The sequence below is a fragment of the Carcharhinus amblyrhynchos genome, chromosome 1, assembly GCF_965287045.1.
Source record: "Carcharhinus amblyrhynchos chromosome 1, sCarAmb.v2.hapA, whole genome shotgun sequence".
NCBI classification, from domain to species: Eukaryota; Metazoa; Chordata; class Chondrichthyes; order Carcharhiniformes; family Carcharhinidae; genus Carcharhinus; species Carcharhinus amblyrhynchos.
In genome coordinates this window covers 8,005,261-8,025,801 of record NC_137324.1, presented here as the reverse complement: position 1 = coordinate 8,025,801, position 20,541 = coordinate 8,005,261, and the positions used below count along the sequence as shown (strand labels likewise).

The window sequence follows — 20,541 nt, the reverse complement described above, 5'->3', positions numbered from 1 at the left end:
GAGATTCATCACCCTTTAAGTGAAGAAGTTCCTCCTCAACTCCGTTCTAAACCGCCTCCCCTTTATCTTGAGGCTGTGCCCCCTAGTCCTACTGTCTTTTTTGAGCGGGAAGAGTCTCTCCACCTCTATCCTATTACTCTGTATCTAACCCCGTGCTGTACCTGTCCTGTGAGTGTTTGATGAGACAGTGTAGAGGGAGCTTTACTCTGTATCTAACTCCGTGCTGTACCTGTCCTGGGAGTGTTTGATGGGGACAGTGTAGAGGGAGCTTTACTCTGTATCTAACCCCTGCTGTACCTGTCCTGGGAGTGTTTGATGGAGACGTATGGAGGAAGATTTATTCTGTATCTAACCCCGTGCTGTACCTGTCAGTGTTTGATGTTACTGGCTGCCTGAAATAGAACAGTGATATCCCTCATCTTGATGTGCCATTAGCTCTCAAAAAGTTTAAATGTTAAAAACCTGTGAGTAATTTAATGGTAAGCAGTAACATTTCACAGCACTTTATTCATTGTGGGACCATTATCCCACAGGATTCCTTTAAGGCCAGTGACACAACTTAATAAAAGCTCTAATCCCAGTAAAGGAGGCCTGGTTGCATGTGTTGAGGAAACAGGCCAAACCCAAAACATACAGGTCTGGCATTGTCCTGATCATTTCCAACAGCTGCAGCACACCTGTCTTTTATAATAGATATCTGCTTGGGAGCTTTTGATGTTTTTATGGAAGTGTTACCTTGATTGACAGTGTTATTGATTGATATGGATGTGGACCATGCACTAAGTTTCACCTCCTCTCTTTTTCTTTTTGTGTGTGTATGTTTTTTCATGTGTTTGACAGGTACTAAGTGCTCAAGATCTGGTTGACTTTTCCCCCGTGTACAGATGTCTGCACATATATACTGCGCTGGTAAGTCACTTGGCTCCAAATCATGCTATTCCGATTGGGGTGGGGGATGGTGCTGAATATGATGAAAATTGACGGGAGGTGCAGGAAGAATGAACGTCTTTGATCCAGATCTGCAGAGATTTGCTCGCCTGTCAGCATGTTGGAGCAATGAGTTTTTGCTCAGATACTTGGGAATCATGACTTGAACCTCTTGCCTGTTTGGTGGCAGTGGGTTTTTATATGATTGTGACACACACTTGGCGATAAGTATTTTCACACCGGCGGGAAAGAACACACGTGCGGACCAACTGTGCTGAGAATTGTGCTGCTAATTCGAGCTTCAGGTACTCTGTGTAGGTAACCGGCTTCTGATAAGCACGGTGGCACAATGGTTAGCACTGCTCCCTCACAGCGCCAAGATCCGTGTTCGATTCCCAGCTTGGGCCACTGTCTGTGTGGAGTTTGCACGTTCTCCCCGTATCTGCGTGGGTTTCCTCCAGGTGCTCCGGCTTCCCCCCACGGTCTAAAGATGTGCGGGTTAGGTGAATTGGCTGTGCTAAATTGCTGCTTAGTGTCAGGAGGACTAGCCAGGGTAAAGTGCATGGGGTTATGGGGATAGGGCCTGGGTGGGATTGTGTTCAGTGCAGACTCGATGGACCGAATGGCCTCCTTCTGCACAGTAGGATTCTATGATATTCTATGGTAAGATGGCATTCCAGAACTTGTGACCCTATGAGTGCAAGCTGTGCATCACAGGAGAGAAGAAATGACCCAAAGTTATATCGGGGGATTTGGGTTCACTAGTGCTGTTACACCAGAAACCAATATACAATTGGAAGGTTTTACAGAAATGATTCAGGTACTCTTGCTTTGCAATGGATTTAAAAGAAATCAAAAGGGCTTTGAGCTTCAGAAACCCGAAATATGAGCAAGTGCTTGAAAGATCCTTCAGTATCAGGAAAGGAAAAGACACATTCATGATTCAGGTTGGCACCCTATGACAGGAACTAAATATTAACCTGTGTGACTTTGATTTAACCTGTGAACCTCCAACTCATTTCTGATTTCCATGACATACTGCAGTATATAGTGGAAGATTGGTATTACACAACCTGCAACATCATAGAAGTGCCAGCTTGCTACCTTGCAAAAGTATTTTTAACCCTTGGTGCCAGGAGGATATCACCACAACTTGGAAAGGTATTTGGCCATTGCTGCTTGCCATTGTGACTGCTGTTCAATCCCTTGCCTCCCGAGAGTCAAATTGTGACATTCAGGCAGCTGCCCCTGTAAGTGAGGAGTATAAAATATGTCACTTTCCTTTTCATTTATTTCCAATTCTCACAGTACGATCTTAAAGACAGAAATTTTACTTCAGGTCATTTATAACTCATAACGCTGCCTCTATCGAATACTCAAAGCACAGCTGAGATGGGAAGGAAAGATACTGCAAGCTTAGGCGTGCAGCACTAGTTCCTTGTGCTTCCCTCCTGCTTATCTGCAGGGTAAAAGTTCAGCTTTGTGCTGCGGTTTGTGCGTCGAGGTCAGTCCATGGTCAGGGTCTTGGTGACTGTGGGTGTAGGTATCTGTAATTCCCACCATCAGCAGCTGGAAGTTGGGAGAGACTGAGCTATCTGGGAACTGGTGCCACTGCCACAGGAAGCCCTGAACTCTCTCAGGAAGGTCAAGACTGGCAAAACGTTAGCCCACGGGGTCAGTGGCGGGGCAGCGGCAAGTAAGCTTCAAACCTTTTAATTTATCTATTGTTCCTGGTACGGCTGTAAAAAAAAACGCTCATTTGTACCCTCCATAGAAATCTGAAGAGTTTCCTCAGTTAGAAGTAATTTCCTGACTCCGCAGTTTGCGTAAATAGCTGAAAGTAGTGTGTGCAAAGACCTAGTATCTTAACAACTCTCACAAAAACAGGATAACAATTAGATGGTGAAATAATCGCACATTAAGTCTTAAACACTGCAGATCTCTATGGCGACTTTTTGAGCATGATTTATTTACTAAGTTTTGTTTATGTTGCAGTTTTCCTGCTCTTCTGAAGATGCTATTACTAGAATTCGGTTCGGTAACTGTCGTAACTGGCAATTTAGTTTTCTCTCATCTATCCCTCACCTACTCACTTACCCTCACCCTTATGAGATCATTTCACCAATGGTCCCCCAGTACAATAAAAGTTGAGATCTGTTTCATTAATTTGTGTGCAGAATCACACCAGTTAATCTATGTACTAATAGGTTCACAGTGTTCTTTCTCTATGTTTCTTTTTTTTTATTGCGTTTTCCTTATTTTTCTTCATTCTTTCTAGACATCTGAAGATGCTGGGGTGCAGTTCCAGCTCAGTTTATGACCCCATAAACATTCTTCCTTTTTTCAACTTGCATTGATGTGGTTCCAAAGTAATTCATGGGCCATGATATACCTTTAAAGTGTTGTCACTGTTTGGAACACAAGGAATAGGAACAGGAGTGGAGCATACAGCCATTAATGGCTGATCTCTGACTTCAACTCCACTTTCCCACATGCTCCCTTAACTTCCTGAGAGACCACAAAATCTGTCTTCTCTGCCTTAAATATACTCAATAGTACTTAAATACTTAGTAAAATATACTCAGTGGTGGAGCAGCTACAGCCCTCTTGGGGTAGAGAATTCCAAAGATTCAATCATTTCTCCTCATCTCTGTCCTACATATCTTCCCCTTATCTTGTGACTGTGTCCCCATGTTTTAAATTCCCCGACAGTGGAAACAAGTCTCAGCTTCTACTCTATCAGGTCTTTAGAATCTTATATGTTTCAATGATATTGCCTCATTCTTCTAAGCACCAGAGAAGGTAGGATCAATTTACTCAGCCTGTCTTCGTAGAATTCATCCCAGGCACCAATTTAGTGAACCTTTGCTGTACCGTCTCCAATGCAAGTATGTCCTTTCTTAAATATAGAGCCCAAAACTGCACACATAGATGTTTTGTTAACAAAGTCCTGCACAATGTAGCCAAATTTCTTAATCTTTCTCTACTCCAATCCCTTGCAATAAAGGCTGACATGCCATTTGCCTTCCTAATTTCTTGCTGTTCCTGCATGCTAACTTTCTGTGCTCTCTGTACGAGCACATTCAAGTCTCCCTGAATATCAACATGTGCAGGTTTCCCACTTTTCAAAAACTTCTTTGCACCCAAACTGAGTAACCTCACACCAGGGCACTTGTTTCCCTTATCTAATTTGCTCAATCGAGGCTATGGTATTTTACCTGGAGTTTTTCGCAGCGGTGTCCCGGAGATTAATTGGATGTGTCCTGATGTGTTTCTTTTACCCTACTTTATCCAGGAAGACTGGGACAGTTTGTTTGCAGCATTGGCTAAATCAGCTTTGCTCAGTACGGAATACTTACTTATTAAGCCAGTGGCTTCCGTTCTGTAAAGCTGTGCAACTGGCTGCATTTTCATCCCGAGACTGAGCTCCAGGAGGGAACCTTTAACTGTAGTTATTGCTCTCCTTCAGAAGACGAAAGAGGTTGGGAAGAGTCTGTGGTTATGTTGCAAGGGCAAAATAGGCTGGTTGGCCATTTCCTGTGCTGTGCTCTCTCACTGATGATCATAAGATGATTTTGTTGGTTAAGTTCTCAAATATGGTGTTTGTCATGTGCTCCAGGGCAGGACTTTTACCCATAAACAAATAATCACAATTCCATTGAACTGCCTTGCCAGTACTTTGAACCCAAATTCCACTGGATTAGCCAAAAATAAGAGAGAATCCCTAATCTGTCATTTGAGCGCATCATGATTGATGTTAAGAAAATGTTTCCCTTAAGTGTCAAAGCCTCAGTCGTAGCCGCAGCATTTTTCATTTCCATTCTCATCATGTGCAAACTATTTGTGTTCCATCAGAGTTTAATAATTCTTTTTTTGCAGTAATTTCCAGTATTTGAGCCTCCGTTTTTCTGTGGCTCTGAACACTGGGGAGGTGGTTGGCACTGGAGAATGTCTGAATTCTTTCTCTCCTGCCAACTTCCGCTTCCTCACTAACCACCAAATCCTGCCGCTGTAGAGAATGGCAAACCTGGTTTCGGTTACGATTCAACAAGCGCTGGCGACTCTTTGCCTCGCCCCTGGGTTAGGTGAAACATTGCCTGCGGGCCCCACTATGATCTGCTAATTCCTCACAGGCTAGGGATCAAATCTACGTTCTCACAAAGTGTAGATGTTACATAGAATTTAAAGCACAGAAGGGGCCCTTTCTGCCCACTCTTCGCAAGAACTCCCTCCCACTTTCCAACAATGCTTGCATTTATTTAACACTTTTAACTGCAGAAAATGTCCAAACAATATTTGACACCAGGCCACTTCAGGGGATATTAGGACAGGTGACCACAGGCTTAATCAAAGTGGAAGATTCTAAGGAGTGTCTTAAAGGAGGAGAGAGAAGCAGGGAAGCTTCATCCCACCCTATAAACATAACCTTCCATTCCCTTCTCACTTTTGTTCATCTAGTTTTCCCTTGCGTGAATGTTATTCTCAGCCGTTCCATGTGGTAAAGAGTTTAACATTCTCAGCGCTATGGGTGAAGAAGCTTAGCCTGAATTCTTTGTGGCCGTGTCCTTGCTTGTGTATAAATTTTGCAAATAATCTTGCAAGAGCAGCAAGTTGTTTTCCCTGCTGAGGTGAGTATTAGATCACTCATGCATTGGCCTGCTTCCAAATAATCTAGTTAATCAGCTGCTGCCAGAATGAGAATGCAGCCACTTAACAGGATAGTTTGGACTTTGAAATGTGATATCCAAACAGATAGCTGTGATTATTTCGTTCCCACGCTGTCAGTTTCTAACTCGTTATCGAGTGAAAGTTCAAAGGTTGCTGGATGTATAAGTATCTGAAATTGACAATTATTGAGAGGGGATAAGGTTGATGATGTGATAGTTCTAGGATTTGCTGCAGGGCAAAGGATTATACCTCAATTTGCCCAGTTGGTTCCATAATTGTTGCTCATTGTTTGCTGTTCCAATAAACCTTAAATGCTTTGCTGGAGACCTAGAGTTATCGTGAATAACATCTAGTTTATGGGCAATCGGCTTACTTCTTTGGGGGTTCAGCTATTGCACAGAGCCATTTAGTTCAAACGTTGCTCTTTCCCTTTGCTTTTCTCGCCCTGGATTCCTTCTCAAAGGATCCCAAACTCCCAACAACCCTTTGTGTAAAGAAACATTTCTTAACTTCTTGTCTCCCTGCGAATGATTATGTTAATCTGATGACCCTCCTCATTTGCTGATCTCCAATCCTCAGGAAATTGACTTTGTGCAGATTTCATAATTATGGAATCCACAATTAATCTCCATTTAACCTTCTGTGTTCCAGTGTAAATAGTCCCAGTCTCTCCTCGTAATTCACTGGCATCATCATGTATGATCTGCTCCCAATCCTCAGTTCTGCTGCTTTTTCTGGCCAATTTGAATGCCCCTTCCTCGATCTGACACTACCTCCAATTTCCCTTGTAAGCCCTTCGTGTTTAACAAATCCACGATAGCTGTTGGTTTCTGTGTGTCTTTCGGGTGTGATGTTAAACCTAGATCCCAACTAGGTGGGTGTAAAAAATCCCCTGGCACTATTTTGAAGAGGAGTTGGGGAGTTATCCTTGGTGTCCTGCCCAGTAGATTATCTGGTTATTAACATATTGCTGCTTGTTGAAGCTTGCAAATTTTCTGCCATGTTTCCTACTTTAGCTACATTTCAAAACTTCGTTGGCTGTAAAATGCTTTGAGACATCCAGTGGTCATGAGATCTGGTGTCAGTCTTTTTTACATTTCTCAATTTTAACTTGAAATGTGGATTCTTGGAGTTTTATATCAGAATATCTAATTGATTTAGCCTTTCCCTTCTTTTGCCTTATTGAAAAATTTGATCGGCTATTCCCTGCCATGTGTCGAAGGGGGATTGCGGGATTGTGGCTGGAGTATCACTACCTGCACTCTGACTCTTCAAGAAGTTCAGAGTCCATGCCATCAGGGTAAAGTTTGGATGGTTAGTTGATGAGAACTGGCAGCAGCACTTCTTTCTTTTTACTTGGGCAGCTCCTTGGGATTGAGGCTGACTTGCTTCTAAAAAATAAGTCCTGAGGTAGCTGAGGAGTCCAGTGGGCGACCTATAGTCTCTGTCACGGGGTGGGGGTGGGTGGGAGATGCGTAGGCAGTGGTTGGAAGACAGGGAGCTGCTCAGGAAGGAGGAGCAGAAGGCACCTGATAGTCTGATCTTGAGTTAATGGAAGCATAAATCACGGTTTCAGCTAAGCTAGAGAGGAAGTAAGCGACTGCAGCTTTAGCATTGAGAGTTGTATGCTTTTGCTGTATACCTGTTTTTCTTTAAAAAGCCAGAATTTAGACTTATGAAGTGCCTTTCATATAATCAAGATGCTTTACAGTTGACTGCATTATTTCTGAAATAACTGTTACGGCTGTGGCATGCAAGGTCCTTTAAAATTAGGTAAGTGATGGGTTAATCTATTTTACATGTTTTAGTTAAGGGAAGAATGTTGGCCTGGACACCAGGAGAGTTCTCCCTAAGTTCTTCCATATAATGTCATGGATTCTTTTGCATGCACTTGAACAGGTTGACTTAATTTAGTATAATTTCTGAAAGATAGTGTGGCACTCTGTCAAGAGTGGACTGGAGTGCCTGTCCAGATTTAGTGTTCATTTGGACTAGGACTTAAATTCACAACCTTTCTGACACTAAGCTACTATCAAGCCAAGCTAACACTAGTTTACTCTCTGCTGCTTTACATTGATTATACATTCTAAGTGTTATGTTTATTGTCATTCCCAGATGTCACTTAGTTTCACCCCTAGCCAGTTCAACATCATTCATTGCCACAGAGGCCTTTCAGTCCCAAGGACCTGTACCGCTGTTTAATTAGCTCAAGACTGATCTGTATCTTCGCTCCATCTAGTTACCTTAATGTGCTTAATGCCGTTGCCTAATAAAAAAAACTATTGATTCCAGTTTTGACATTTTCAATTGAGTCCCCAGCCTCAAAGGCTTTTTGTGAAAGACACTTTCAGGTTTCCACCAACCTTTTTATTCATTTGTGGGACATTGTGTCGCTTGCTGGCCAGCATTTACTGCCCATTATTAGTTGCCCTTGAACTGAGTGGCTTGCTAGGCCATTTCAGAGGGCAGTTGAAAGTCAACCACATTGCTGTGGCTCTGGAATCACATGTAAGCTGGACTGGATAAGGATGGCAGCTTTCCTTCCCTAAAGGGCATTAGCAAACCAGATGAGATTTTCTGACAAGTGACAATGGCTTCATGGCCATCAGTAAATTCTTAATTCCAGACTTTGTTTTTGTTGAATTCAAATTTCATCATGTGCCATGGTGGGATTCCAACCCAAGTCCCCAGAACATTAATTGAGAGTCTGGATTAATACTTTAGCAATAATACCACTAGGCCATCGCCTCCCCTGCTTGTGTGAAGCAGTACTTACTGACATCCTTGAATGGTCTAGCTCAAATTTTATGGTTATGGCCCTTTTCTTCTGGGCTCCCTCAGCAGAAGCAACGTTTCTCTTCAGTTACCCTATTACTGTTTTGCTTATTGTAAGTATTTTGAATAATAGATCACCCTGTTAATTTTCTGTCTTCCAGGGAAATCAAGCCACACCAATGCAAACTGTCCATGTATTTTAACCTCTTCAACAGTGTAGAATAAATATCTCCTTGTCTGATTAAGCATAAAAAAAAATTGGGATACCGAGCCTTGTATAAGATTAATCTCCTTTGTATGGTTCCTGTCAGTATTTATTTGCTGTTATTGCACTTTTTTTCATTCCTGTGGTTTGTATGTGTGTGACCAAACTCTCAATTATGTGCCACTTTTCATAACCTATTATCGGTTCCCATCTATTGTGTTGTTTGCCTCTGACCTGTTTATCGTTTCTGCTCCAATGGTAGCTTACATAAAGCTCTTGCCATTTGGCTGGAAAAGAACAGCCTGGTTTTCCTTCTTATTCCCATTACATACCTTGTGTTCCCTTGTGTTTGAGCACTTCAACACAATCCTTCTCGGCCTTTTGGTTAAGATCAAGTGTAGTATGGACATGCTGTGCTTGGTTGAAGTCATTAGGTTACATTTTAGCTTCATTTGAAGCAATTTTTAAAAGCGGCATTTCGGTCTTTTGGCTAAGATGCAAATGAGAACAAGCCTTGGAGGAGGAGCTACACCTACTCTAATCAGCTTGGATCAAGCCCAAGACAGGAGGTGAGAGCCCTGTCTTGTCAGCTTGGATCAGGAATGTCTCAACTTGTTGAGACTCTGAATTGGACTTGATTGGATTGAATTGGAATAAAAACAGAAAAAAACTTTTATCACTTAACTGTGGGGTTATAATATACTGCTCATCTGAGCCACCCGAGCTGGCAAATGTGATTCCGTATAATGTCTCATTCCAGCAACACCACTCCTGACAATGACAGTCTAGATTATATCCTTAAATTCGGGAATGTTTTTCAATTCATTTTTGGGATGTGTCTGTTGTTGACAAGGCTGGAATTTATTGCCCAACCTTAGTTGCCCTGGATACAGTGGAGTTGTTTGCTCAACTCTTTTGGAGGCAATCACTTGACCATGTTTGGGACAGTGTTGCAAATGGTTAAGGATGACACATTGCCTCCTCTAAAGTCCATTTGTGAATCGGTCGAGACTTTATGGCATTCTCACACCTTCATGGTCATTTCTACTCACATCTAGGTCACTTCTGGTAGTGATTAGCACTGTTGCCTTACAGCACCAGGGACCTAGGTTTGATTCCCGGCTTGGGTCACTGTCTGTGCAGAGTTTGCACGCTCTCCCATTTATCTACGTGGGTTTCCTCTGGGTGCAACGGTTTCCTCCCACACTCCAAAAACGTGCTGGTTAGTTGCATTGGCCATGTTAAATGCTGTCTCAGCGTACCTGAACAGGCGCGGTAGTGTGGCGACTAGGGGATTTTCACAGTAGCTTCATTGCAGTGTTAATGTAAGCCTACTTGTGACTAATAAATAAACTTTATAACTTTTCTCTGTTTGTTCCCCCCCTTTGTAATTGACTTAAATTCTCAAAATGCCATGGTTCAGTTGTTGCTTGTTTGGCAACTCTCTGCCCTACCATTGCGTATATATTTTTTATTGCTGTCATGTCAGAGGGACATAGAACAACGCTAAGTGATTGGGTCAGGTGATTCTTAAATTAACTCCATACTGTGGCAATCCAGTGCTTCACATGAACCGTAAGGATTTACAACAAAGAATCATTAGTGAAGAGAATCTTTAGGGGGTGGTAATGGCAAAGTGGCATCATCGCTAGACTATTAATTCAGAAACTCAGCTAATGCTCTGGGGACCCGGGTTTGAATCCCGCCACGGCATATGGTGAAATTTGAATTCAGTAATAATAAGTCTGGAATTAAAAGTCTACTGATGACCACAAAACCATTGTTGAATGTCGAAAAGACCCACCTGGTTCGCTAATGTTCTTTAGGGAAGGAAATCTGCTGTTCTTACCCAGTCTGGCCTACATGTGACTCCAGACCCACAGCTACGTGGTTGACTGTCAAATGTCCTCTGAAATGGAGGACAGTTAGGGATGGGCAATAAATGCTGGCCCACTGAACGATTAAAAAAAATCTTGAGATACTAATTGCACACGGCTAGGAGTGGGTTTGTGGTGGGTGTGCTTTGGGGAGTGAAGTAATGAAAGGGAGTTTGTGCACCTACCTGATAGGGACATGAGGAATGCCTGTTGCCGTAAATTGGCAATATTGTATCAACCATCCTGTGGCGCATGCATTTCTCTGCCCTCTAACCATTCCCTTGGCAAGGTGGCATTAAACGTGTTTGTGTCACCTTTTCCTGACCTCCTGGTTTTCATTTATTGCTGTGCTTGCCCTGTGTTTGACGCCCGGATAGAGTTGGGTGAATTGCAAACACTTTTTATTGTGCATGAGATAGCAGAAGGTGATACGGCCATCGGACTTGAGTGATCTTTCATTATGTTATGAAGGTTGTTTGTTTTATGTTTTGATGAACTTGTTGAGAGATTAGTGACAATGGAGCATGGAAACCTATGGGTTAACCCCTCAGTTGCTGGCCTGTGATGAACTGTTTCTCAGGTTAGACTGGAGAATCTGGGATTGATCACTGTAGAACAGAGAACAGTGAAGGGGAGATTTACAAGAGCGACGTTCAAAAGGTTTTGATGAAATAGCTAGGGAGGAACTATTTCCAGTAGCAAGGGAATCGGCATTGGGGACTTTGATTCAAGATTGTTGGTGAGAGAACCAGCAGAATGATGAGAACTTTTGGTCCTCAGTGAATTATTGTGATCTGGAAAAGACTACCTGAAAGTGTGGTGGAAGCAGATTCAGAACAGAATTAAATGCATAACTGAAAAGAAAAAGAAATAGTGGGCTGTAGGAGGAAATGAATATTCTGAAGATGGGAAAGACATTGTTGAAATAGTAGTTTATCAGTTCTAAGTTAAAGGCTGATTAGGTCAAGAATCAGAACACCAGCTATTAATTATAACAAGAAATAAATCTGAGATTTTTAATTATTTGCAGTTTTAGGAAATCAAGTAGACTCTGTGACTCATATTTGCGTATATTTTACAATGCAGAATCAGGTCATTTTACACCATAGATCTGCAATAGTTTTAATGCTCTGCATGAGCCTCCCTCCAGCCCACTTCACCTAACCCAATCAGAATGGCCTTTTCTCCCTCATTTTTTCATCTTTTAGGGCTTTTCTTTAAATATATCCATGCCCTTAGTTTCACCTAATCCTTGTTGTAGCTGGTTTCACTTTCTTGGCATAGTTTTCTCTCCTGACTCCTTCCTGTATTAGATGTATTGGTGACTCTTTTCTATTAATGACCCCATTAAATCCTGTCATAATCTTAAAAATCTCTCTCAGCTCACTCCTCATACTTTCTCGTTCTGAGAGAAAGCCCCCCCCCCCCCCCCCACCAACTCCTCCCGATTAGCCTGGGCTTAGTTGACTTTGCCAGCGATGCCCACATCCCATGAAAAAAAAACTCTCTTCTGGCTTCCTCTTCCATCCTGATTTTGAATTTTAAGGGTGCAGTTTTTTTTTCTTCATTTGTGGGACATGTGCATCGCTGGCTGGTCAGCATTTATTGCCCCGAGACCAGACCAGGTAAGGATGTCAGATTTCCTTCCCTAAAGGACATTAGTGAACCAGATGGGTTTTTCTGACAATCGACAATGGTTTCATGGTCTTCAGTAGATTCTTAATTCCAGATTTTTACTTTTTAGTTAATTCATATTCCACCATCTGCTGTGGCAGGATTCGAACCTGGATTCCTGGAACATTCACTGCATTTTTAGATTTATAGTCTAGCAATAATACCACTAGGTTATTGCATCCCTGCAAAAGGAAACATATTCATGAGCTTTGTGTGTTTTGCTTCCTTCAGCCTTGCTAAGTCCCATGCTAACATCTTCCCATTTTACAATGTTTAGCAATTTCTCTTAGCTCTGGGTCCATGGCCGTGGATGGCATTTCTGGTATACATCCAATTGTATTTTTATAATGAGGGTTTCTGCCTCTGCCATTCTTTCGGGCAGTGGTTCCAGACCCTCATCACCCTGAGGGAGAGAAACAAAGTTAACTTTTCTGACCAAGAACCAAGACATAAGCTCATTGACCTGGAATGGTAATTTTGTTCCTCTCTCTCTCCATAGACTCTGCTGGACCTACTGAATATTTCCAGCAATCTTTATTTCTGACTTATAGCATCTGCAGTATTTTGCTTTGCTAAGTGGTAACACGCTCAGCTTTGAGCCATGAAGCTGCAGGCTGAAACCTCACCCCGGGACTTCTCTCAATAATTGGGGCAATAGGATTCTTATCACACAACGCTGGATGGAAGGGTGAGCTGTAAGGAGGGTGCAGATATCCTTTAGTGTGATTTAGACAAGTGGAGTGAGTGTGCAAATGAATGGCAGTACAATTCGGGTAAATGTGAGGTTATCCACTTTAGTAGCAAAAACGGGAAGGCAGATTACTATCTGGTCATAAATTAGGAGAGGTGAATGTGTAACGAGATCTAGGAGTCCTCATGTACCAGTCACCAAATGTAAGCATGCAGGTGCAACAAATGATACGTTGGCCTTCATAGCAAGAAGATTTGAGTAAAGCAGGGCTGTCTTACTGCAATTATACAGGGCCTTGCATGTGGAATATTGTGTGCAGTTTTGGTCCCTTTATCTGAGGAAGGATGTTCTTGCTCTGGAGGGAGTGCAGAGAAGGTTTATCAGGGTATACAGAGATGAGGAGAAATTTCTTCACCCAGAGAGTGGTCAGCCTGTGGAATTCACTACCACACAAAGTAGTTGAGGCCAAAACATCATGTTTTCTGGAAACAGTTATAGTACTTAGGGTGAAGGGGATCAAAGGATATGGAGGGAAGGCAGGATCAGGCTATTGAATTGGATGATCAGCTATGATCATAATGAATGCTGGAGTAGTCTCGAAGGACCAAATGGCCTACCCCTGCTCCTATTTTCTATGTTTCTGTTAAAGAGCTTTCCCCTCATGAGAGAATCTAGACCTGGAGGGCACTGTCTCAGAATAAAAAGGCACCAATTTAATACTGAGATAAGAAGGAATTTTTTCTCTCAGACGGTTGAGAGTCTTTGGAACTTGTTGCCACAGAACACTGTGGGGGCAGAGCTTTTGTGTATATTTCTGACTGAGATAGATTTTTGATCAATAAGATCCCACAAAAGACAATGAGATTTAAAAGAAAAAACAGTTAATCTGTTTCTGAGTGGTTGACCAAGGAACATTGGTTTTAAATCTCATTAGCTTTTGTGGGATCTTGCTGTGCAGAAAAGTTAGCTGTAAAACAACAGTACTTTGAAAGCGATTTGTTTTCTGTGAAAATCTGAGACATCCTTTGAATGGGTGTATACTGTTGTAGGGCATTGGGTTCAGTCGCCCGACTCGACTGACTTCGTTAATCCCTGTAAGATAGCAGTTAATGTTTTACACTTGCCATCAGGACCTGCGGGCTAGGAAGGGAGTCAAATATTAGCCAGAGTTCCAGCTCGTGAACACCAACCAGCATCCAACAGCCCCCTGGAAGGCATGTGTGGTTATTAGGTGAGAGCGAGATCAGCTTCAGCTGTGATAATGTGCTGCTGTTGATATAGCCGCTATGGAGACTTGGAGGTACAGAATGGACTCCATGGGCAGCCAGTCAGACAATGGCTGATGCTTGTGGAACTGTATCTTGGTGAGAGTCAGTGCCTTCAGCGAAGGAGGAGTGAACATTACAACTTTTATATTGTTCTTTTAGGCCAGCTCCACAACCCAGCACTTGTTGGAAATCAGGGTTACAATGGGTCATATTGTATTAACCTTAATGTTTGTTTCTTTTTCCCCTCCAGAAACTATTGGCTATGATAACAGTGTGTAGGCGCTGTTGTACGAAGTCTTTGTGATAGCAATCTGTCGTAGTATAGGCAGTAGTTGGCCCCTAGAGGGGAAGTTCCTTGTTAGGTCAGGCCTGGGACAAGCCGTGAGGAATGTGCCAAGAGAAACAAGGTCTTGCAAAATGCAGCCTTTGCTAATAAACAGCCCAGTCATTAGTGAAGGGCTGTGCACCTCATAAACGGCTTGGGAGCCAGCCAACACTCTCTAACTTGTGCAGTACCGCACAGTGGCTTTCAATGTCTTGTCACTGAGAAGGAATATTCATTTGGGGAGGGGGGGGGTGCTGAAAACCAGGAAGTTGATAGTGTTTAGGGGGCCTCAATATTTGTTTAGTCTGGGGGGTATATAGAGCGTGCCATCCTCCACCCCAGCTTCATTTGCGTCACACTTTCTTTGGCCTGCCCCCTCTCCTTCATCATCTCCAGCATTCTGCAGTATCCTGCACGTAGGTCATGGCTCCCATACTGATTTCTAGCTAATCTATTATCTTTTGTTCTTTACTACTTCTTTCACGCCCTCCCCCAACCCAGATCCTTCCCTTGATTGGTCAGTGAAGTGGCTGGTTCTTTGCACTTCTTCCTTTGCAGTTGCTTTGAGCAAGACTAAAGGTGCATCTCAGCATAGTGAGGGTTGCTCACTCTTCATTCCCATCCCCTACACCTCTTCCATCTTGCTTCCTAACGAGGTGTCTCAGTGCCCTCAGAAGCTCTAGGTAGAAAGGTGGAGGTCTCTTTGACAGACAGGAATGAGATCTACGCCACTCTTTGGGCAGTTTTCTCATTTCTTAATATGTGGATCTTCGGTTGGTAATGAAGTTAGGTAACTTAGTGAGTAAATGGACCATGTGGTTTTTAGCATGCAAGTCTGATTTAATCACTGGGCACAAATGAACTCAGCTAAGTTGATGGTGAGAGAAGAGACATGCTGTGGTTTTCCTCTACTCCCTTGCTCTAGGGTGAAGGAAAGTCAGCAAGGATTTCCCCAGCATTCCAGTGGCCGGTTACTGGACGTCAGCTTGTTCAGATCAGGATCAGGATCAAGTTCATGACACCTCTCCAACTCCACCCCTCTCCCTGAAAACACTGGCTTCTGGCTCACACTTGAATAATGCTCACTTGGACTTCAGCTGGAGATTAGTGCTTTTGAAGAGATGGGATGCAGCGGTGCATTGCAGAATAATGTAGCCACTGATAGATGTTTTCCCTCCAGAATATGTGTTTTCTTCCCTTTATTTCTAGTAGCTGCAGTCTCAGCAGTGCAGGGGGACTGGAGTATCTCAGCATGTTCTGGCAAGGGACCACTGCCTTGACAACATTGCTCTCGGGACACCTGTATCCAATGTTTTCTAACAAACAGTCAGTCTATTCTTTCTCTCAGTGCTAGGCAGGGCAATAAATCAAGAAGCCAAATTAGTACTGATGTCGTTATCAAAAAAATCAACAGAAGGAAAAGGAATGAACAATTTAATGTTAAGCAACTCCTGTTTTGCCAAATTGGGTCTCTTCCCTTGCCAAAGTTCATACTTGCCATTTAGATGTAATGTTTGTGCAGTACTTAGCCAGGTTGGCTGAGAATCAAAAAAATTTTAAATGTGGTCATTTTAAGCATCAGTATTTTTCTGATACTGTTCCCCACCCATCGCAGGTTCTGCTGGGATTTGCCACCTTGTGCTGGGCCAGTACTTCACCCAGTGGTGGTTGTTCAGGGTAAGGTGGCGCACTGGTTATGCTACTTGGATTAACAACTCGGGGGCCGTGAGTTCAAACTCTTCCACAGTAAATGGTGAAATTGAATTCAGTAAATCTGGCGCCAGAAAAACAAATGACCGGGAAAGCTGCCAGATGGTTGCAGAAGCCTATAACTAGTTCACATATCATTCAATCAAAACAAAAATAAATTGGCCTTGGCCACACTGGCAAGATTGCGTTTAATGCCAATCCTTAGTAATGTATTTGAAGAATCAACCGTGTCACTGAATTAGGCATATGGAGCCCAAATTACATAAAGTGATAAGTCAGCTGCAATAGATCTTTTGCCTCAACTCCCTTGATTTGGAACTGCTACTTTCAACTAAGTTATGCCCTTCCCATGAAGCGGCACAAAGTGGTTAACACTGTGGCCTCAGGGCATCAGGGACTGATTCCGGCCTTGGGTGACTGTGTGGAGTCTGCACATTCTTCCCGCGTGTGCATAGGTTTCCTCCAGGTTCTCCGGTTTCCTCCCACACTCCAATCCAAAAATGTGCAGGATGGATGGATTTCCCCTAACCCCTGGTTAGGTTAAATTGCCCCTTAGTGTCCCAAGATGTGTAGGTTAGGGGGATTTGCAGGGTGAATATGTGCACAGGGGAGAAAGAAAGGAGAAGGTGCAGAATAGAGTGTTACAGTCATGGTTAAGATATAGAGAAAGATCAGCTTAACGTATGGTAGGTCCATTCAAGCTGTTCCAGAGTTGGTCGGTCCTTGACCTCAGACTTTTGTTTTTTTTTCCCGGCGGAAAAAGATGGAAGAGAGTTTGTCCAGGGTGCATGGGGTCCTTAATTACGCTGGCTGCTTTGCCAAGGCAACGGGAAGTGTAGATGGAGTCAATGGATGGGAGGCCTTTGAATATTTTTAAGGCAGAGATGGATAGATTCTTGATTAACATGGGAAGGTGAAAGGTTATCAGGGGTAGATAGGAATGTGGAATTGAAATAAGATCAGCTGTGATCTTATTGAATGGTGAAGCAAGCTTGAGGGGCCAAGTGGCCTACTCCTGCTCCTAATTTGTATGCTTGTACAGATGTACACAAATTATTTTTTTGATTTATTAGGTGTCTCACTAATGTAAAAGTTTGATTACAACTATGCTGCTTAACATGCCATGTGTTCTAAGTAACGCCTGTGATTCAGATACTCAGGACCAGTTCAGCTCTTCACTGCCAGCACCTCATGCACATGCATCGCACTCTGCTTGTTACACAAAGCTCAGGATTCTTGAGCTCCTAATTCAGGACGACTGCAGGACTGAGACAGTGTTGAATGTCAGAGCCTCTGTCTTGCCAATGATATGATATGTCTGCTATGGTAGGTGTACATAAAGGATCCTACAGTCTGGTTTTAGAAGAGCAGAGAACTCTCCATGGTGCATTGGCCATTATTAATCCCTCAGCCAATACCATACAACATAATGTTTACCACGTTGCTGTTTGTGAGACTTGCTCTTCGCAAATTGGTCGGGATGTTCTCCTAGGCAGGAAGTTTGAGAGGAGGTTTGATAGAGGTATTCAGAATCATAGGTGTCCAGGCGCAGTACATAAGAACATAAGAAATAGGAGCAGGAGTAGGCCATCTAGCCCTTCGAGCCTGCCCCGCCATTCAATAAGATCATGGCTGATCTGTTGTGGCTCAGTTCCACTTTCCCGCCCTCTCCCCATAACCCTTAATCCCCTCTCTTATCAAGAACCCATCAACCCGCTTCTTAAAAATATTTAGCGAGGCAGCCTCCACCACTTCAACGGGCAGAGAATTCCAGAGATTCACCACCCTTTGAGTGAAGAAGTTCCTCCTCAACTCCGTTCTAAACCGCCTCCCCTTTATCTTGAGGCTGTGCCCCCTAGTCCTACTGTCTTTTTTGAGCGGGAGGAGTCTCTCCACCTCTATCCTATCCATCCCATTCATCATCTTATACGTCTCAATGAGATCTCCCCTCATTCTTCTAAACTCTAACGAGTACAAGCCTAGTTTATTCAGCCTCTCCTCATAGCTCAATCCCCTCAACTCCGGTATCAGCCTAGTAAACCTCCTCTGCACTCCCTCCAGGGCCAAAATATCCTTGCGCAGGTGCGGCGCCCAAAACTGCACACAGTACTCCAGCTGCGGCCTCACCAATGCCCTATACAGCTGCAGCAAGACCTCCCTACTTTTATATTCAATCCCCCTCGCTATGAAGGCCAGCATCCCATTCGCCTTCCTGACCACCTGCTGCACCTGCAAGCTGGGTTTTTGCGACTCATGCACAAGGACCCCGAGGTCCCTCTGCACCGTCGCCTGCTGCAGTTTTTGGAGAGAAACTGTTCCCACTGGTCGATTAAAGCTGGTTGGCAAATGGACCAAAGGCTTCAGGAGGAGAAACTTGTTTCTGCGATGAGCGGTTAGGATCTGGAATACACTATCCAAGAGTGTGGTGGAGGAAGATTCAGTCGTGGACTTTAACATGCAATTGGATAAGCATCTCAGCAGATAAATGTTGTAGGGCTATGGATAAATGACAGGCTGAGTTTCCTTTGCAGAGAGCTGGCAAAGACTTGACAGGCCGAATGTCCACCTTTTGTGTTGTAACTGTACTGTGAATCTGTGGAAAACTCACTGGACAAGATTAGCCGCACTGTTTGTTTGGTGTGGCAGAATGTCTCAAAGAAAACAGCAGAGGGCATTGCAGAATTTACAATGAACAACTTTATGTGGCCATCCAGTGAGGTTATTTAGACTAAAACAACATCATCTGTTGAATCTGAAGGATTTCTCAAAGTACAGAGGAGCACAACTTTACCCAGTCTATACAGGGGGGTACTTTAACCCTTGCCACCCCAATGTAAATGAATAAGGATATTTCTGTCACGTTTTGATGCTCTATCATTTGACAGTAGTTCCTGCAATATAAGACTTATTGGTTGTCAGTTAAGGCACCTCCATCCTGGGGCCAATGTTGAATGCTCCATCTGAAACGCAGCTGTGCTTCAGTATCACACTGTAGCGTCCACATTGTTTATATATTCAAATCCTGGATTATACAAGTCTAAAGAAGTGTTGTTAGGGAACTTGTCCTTGTTTTAGTGACCATTTTTTTCACTCCTTCTCCATTTTTGAACATAATCCAAATGCATTCTTGCCCCTGCACCCTGTCTTGGTCTCAGTGGTCACCTACCCTACTACCACCCATTATATAAAAAAAATCTCCCATCTAAAATACACTTTGCGCAGCATTCTTCATCTGAGCTCTCATTCAGTGCTATCAAGGAATATCTTCTTCTGACCTTGAGACAAAGTGTCTCTAACTGAATGGTAACTCTTAACCTGACTTGCCCTGCACTTTCAGATGCACAGACTTTGCGTTTTTGCTTTTGCACTCGGAGAAAGTCAAAGATTATACCATGCGTTCTGCTTTGTGCTTCCCAAAAATGTGGCTGACTGATCTGTGTGAAAAAGAAGACTAAAACAAGTCCTTCTGGAACTTTTGATAATCTGAGAGGTCGTAATATGACAACGTGTAAGAAATTGGAAAATAGCACATGGATCCATTTAAGGCAGGAGTACCTGGGAGGGGAAGATGGGAATGAATTTCTGTTTGGCACTGGGGATGCATCACATTGTTGCATCAGTGATGGGGCATTTGACATTGCCACCTAAACCATGCTGTACCTGTCCTGGGAGTGTTTGATGGGTGACAGTGGAGAGGGAGCTTTACTCTGTACCTAACCCCGTGCTGTACCTGTCCTGGGAGTGTTTGATGGGGGACAGTGGAGAGGGAGCTTTACTCTGTATCTAACCCCGTGCTGTACCTGTCCTGGGAGTGTTTGATGGGGACAGTGTAGAGGGAGCTTTACTCTGTATCTAACCCTGTGCTGTACCTGTCCTGGGAGTGTTTGATGGGGACAGTGTAGAGGGAGCTTTACTCTGTATCTAACCCCGTGCTGTACCTGTCCTGGGAGTGTTTGTTGGGGACAGTGTAGAGGGAGCTTTACTCTGTATCTAACCCCATGCTGTACCTGTCCTAGGAGTGTTTGATGGGACAGTATAGAGAGAGCTTCACTCTGTATCTAATCCTGTGCTGTATCTGTCCTGGGAGTGTTTGATGGGACAGTGTAGAGGGAGCCTTACTCTGTATGTAACCCCGTGCTGTACCTGTCCTGGGAGTGTACTATGGGGACAGTGTAGATGGAGCTTTATCTGTATCTGAACCTGTGCTGTGGTTACTTAAAAATGCTTCACAGTGGCAGTGAGTGATTGAGTCGGAAAGTATGTTGTTCCACTGCATTAATGCTCCTCATCTTGGTGAACTTACAATTCATCAAAAAAAACTAGCATATTTTTATTCATGGTTTGATGATTCAACCTCCAGAGCCACACAGAGTGCAGATTCCCTCTTTTCCCCCACCCAAATCCCATTGGACAAGTAAATG

At 43.4% G+C, this 20,541-nt stretch overlaps 1 protein-coding gene across 2 annotated transcripts in view; it reads left to right on the top strand.

Annotated features, from left to right (window-relative positions):
• The window catches only part of LOC145344932 (exocyst complex component 6B), a 595,965-nt gene that overhangs the window by 298,257 nt on the left and 277,167 nt on the right, over positions 1-20,541 (top strand). For both annotated transcript variants that reach the window (XM_080192414.1, XM_080192326.1), the window contains exon 8: positions 841-909. In XM_080192414.1, the coding sequence (XP_080048540.1) occupies positions 841-909 (69 nt within the window). The remainder of the gene's footprint in view (positions 1-840; positions 910-20,541) is intronic.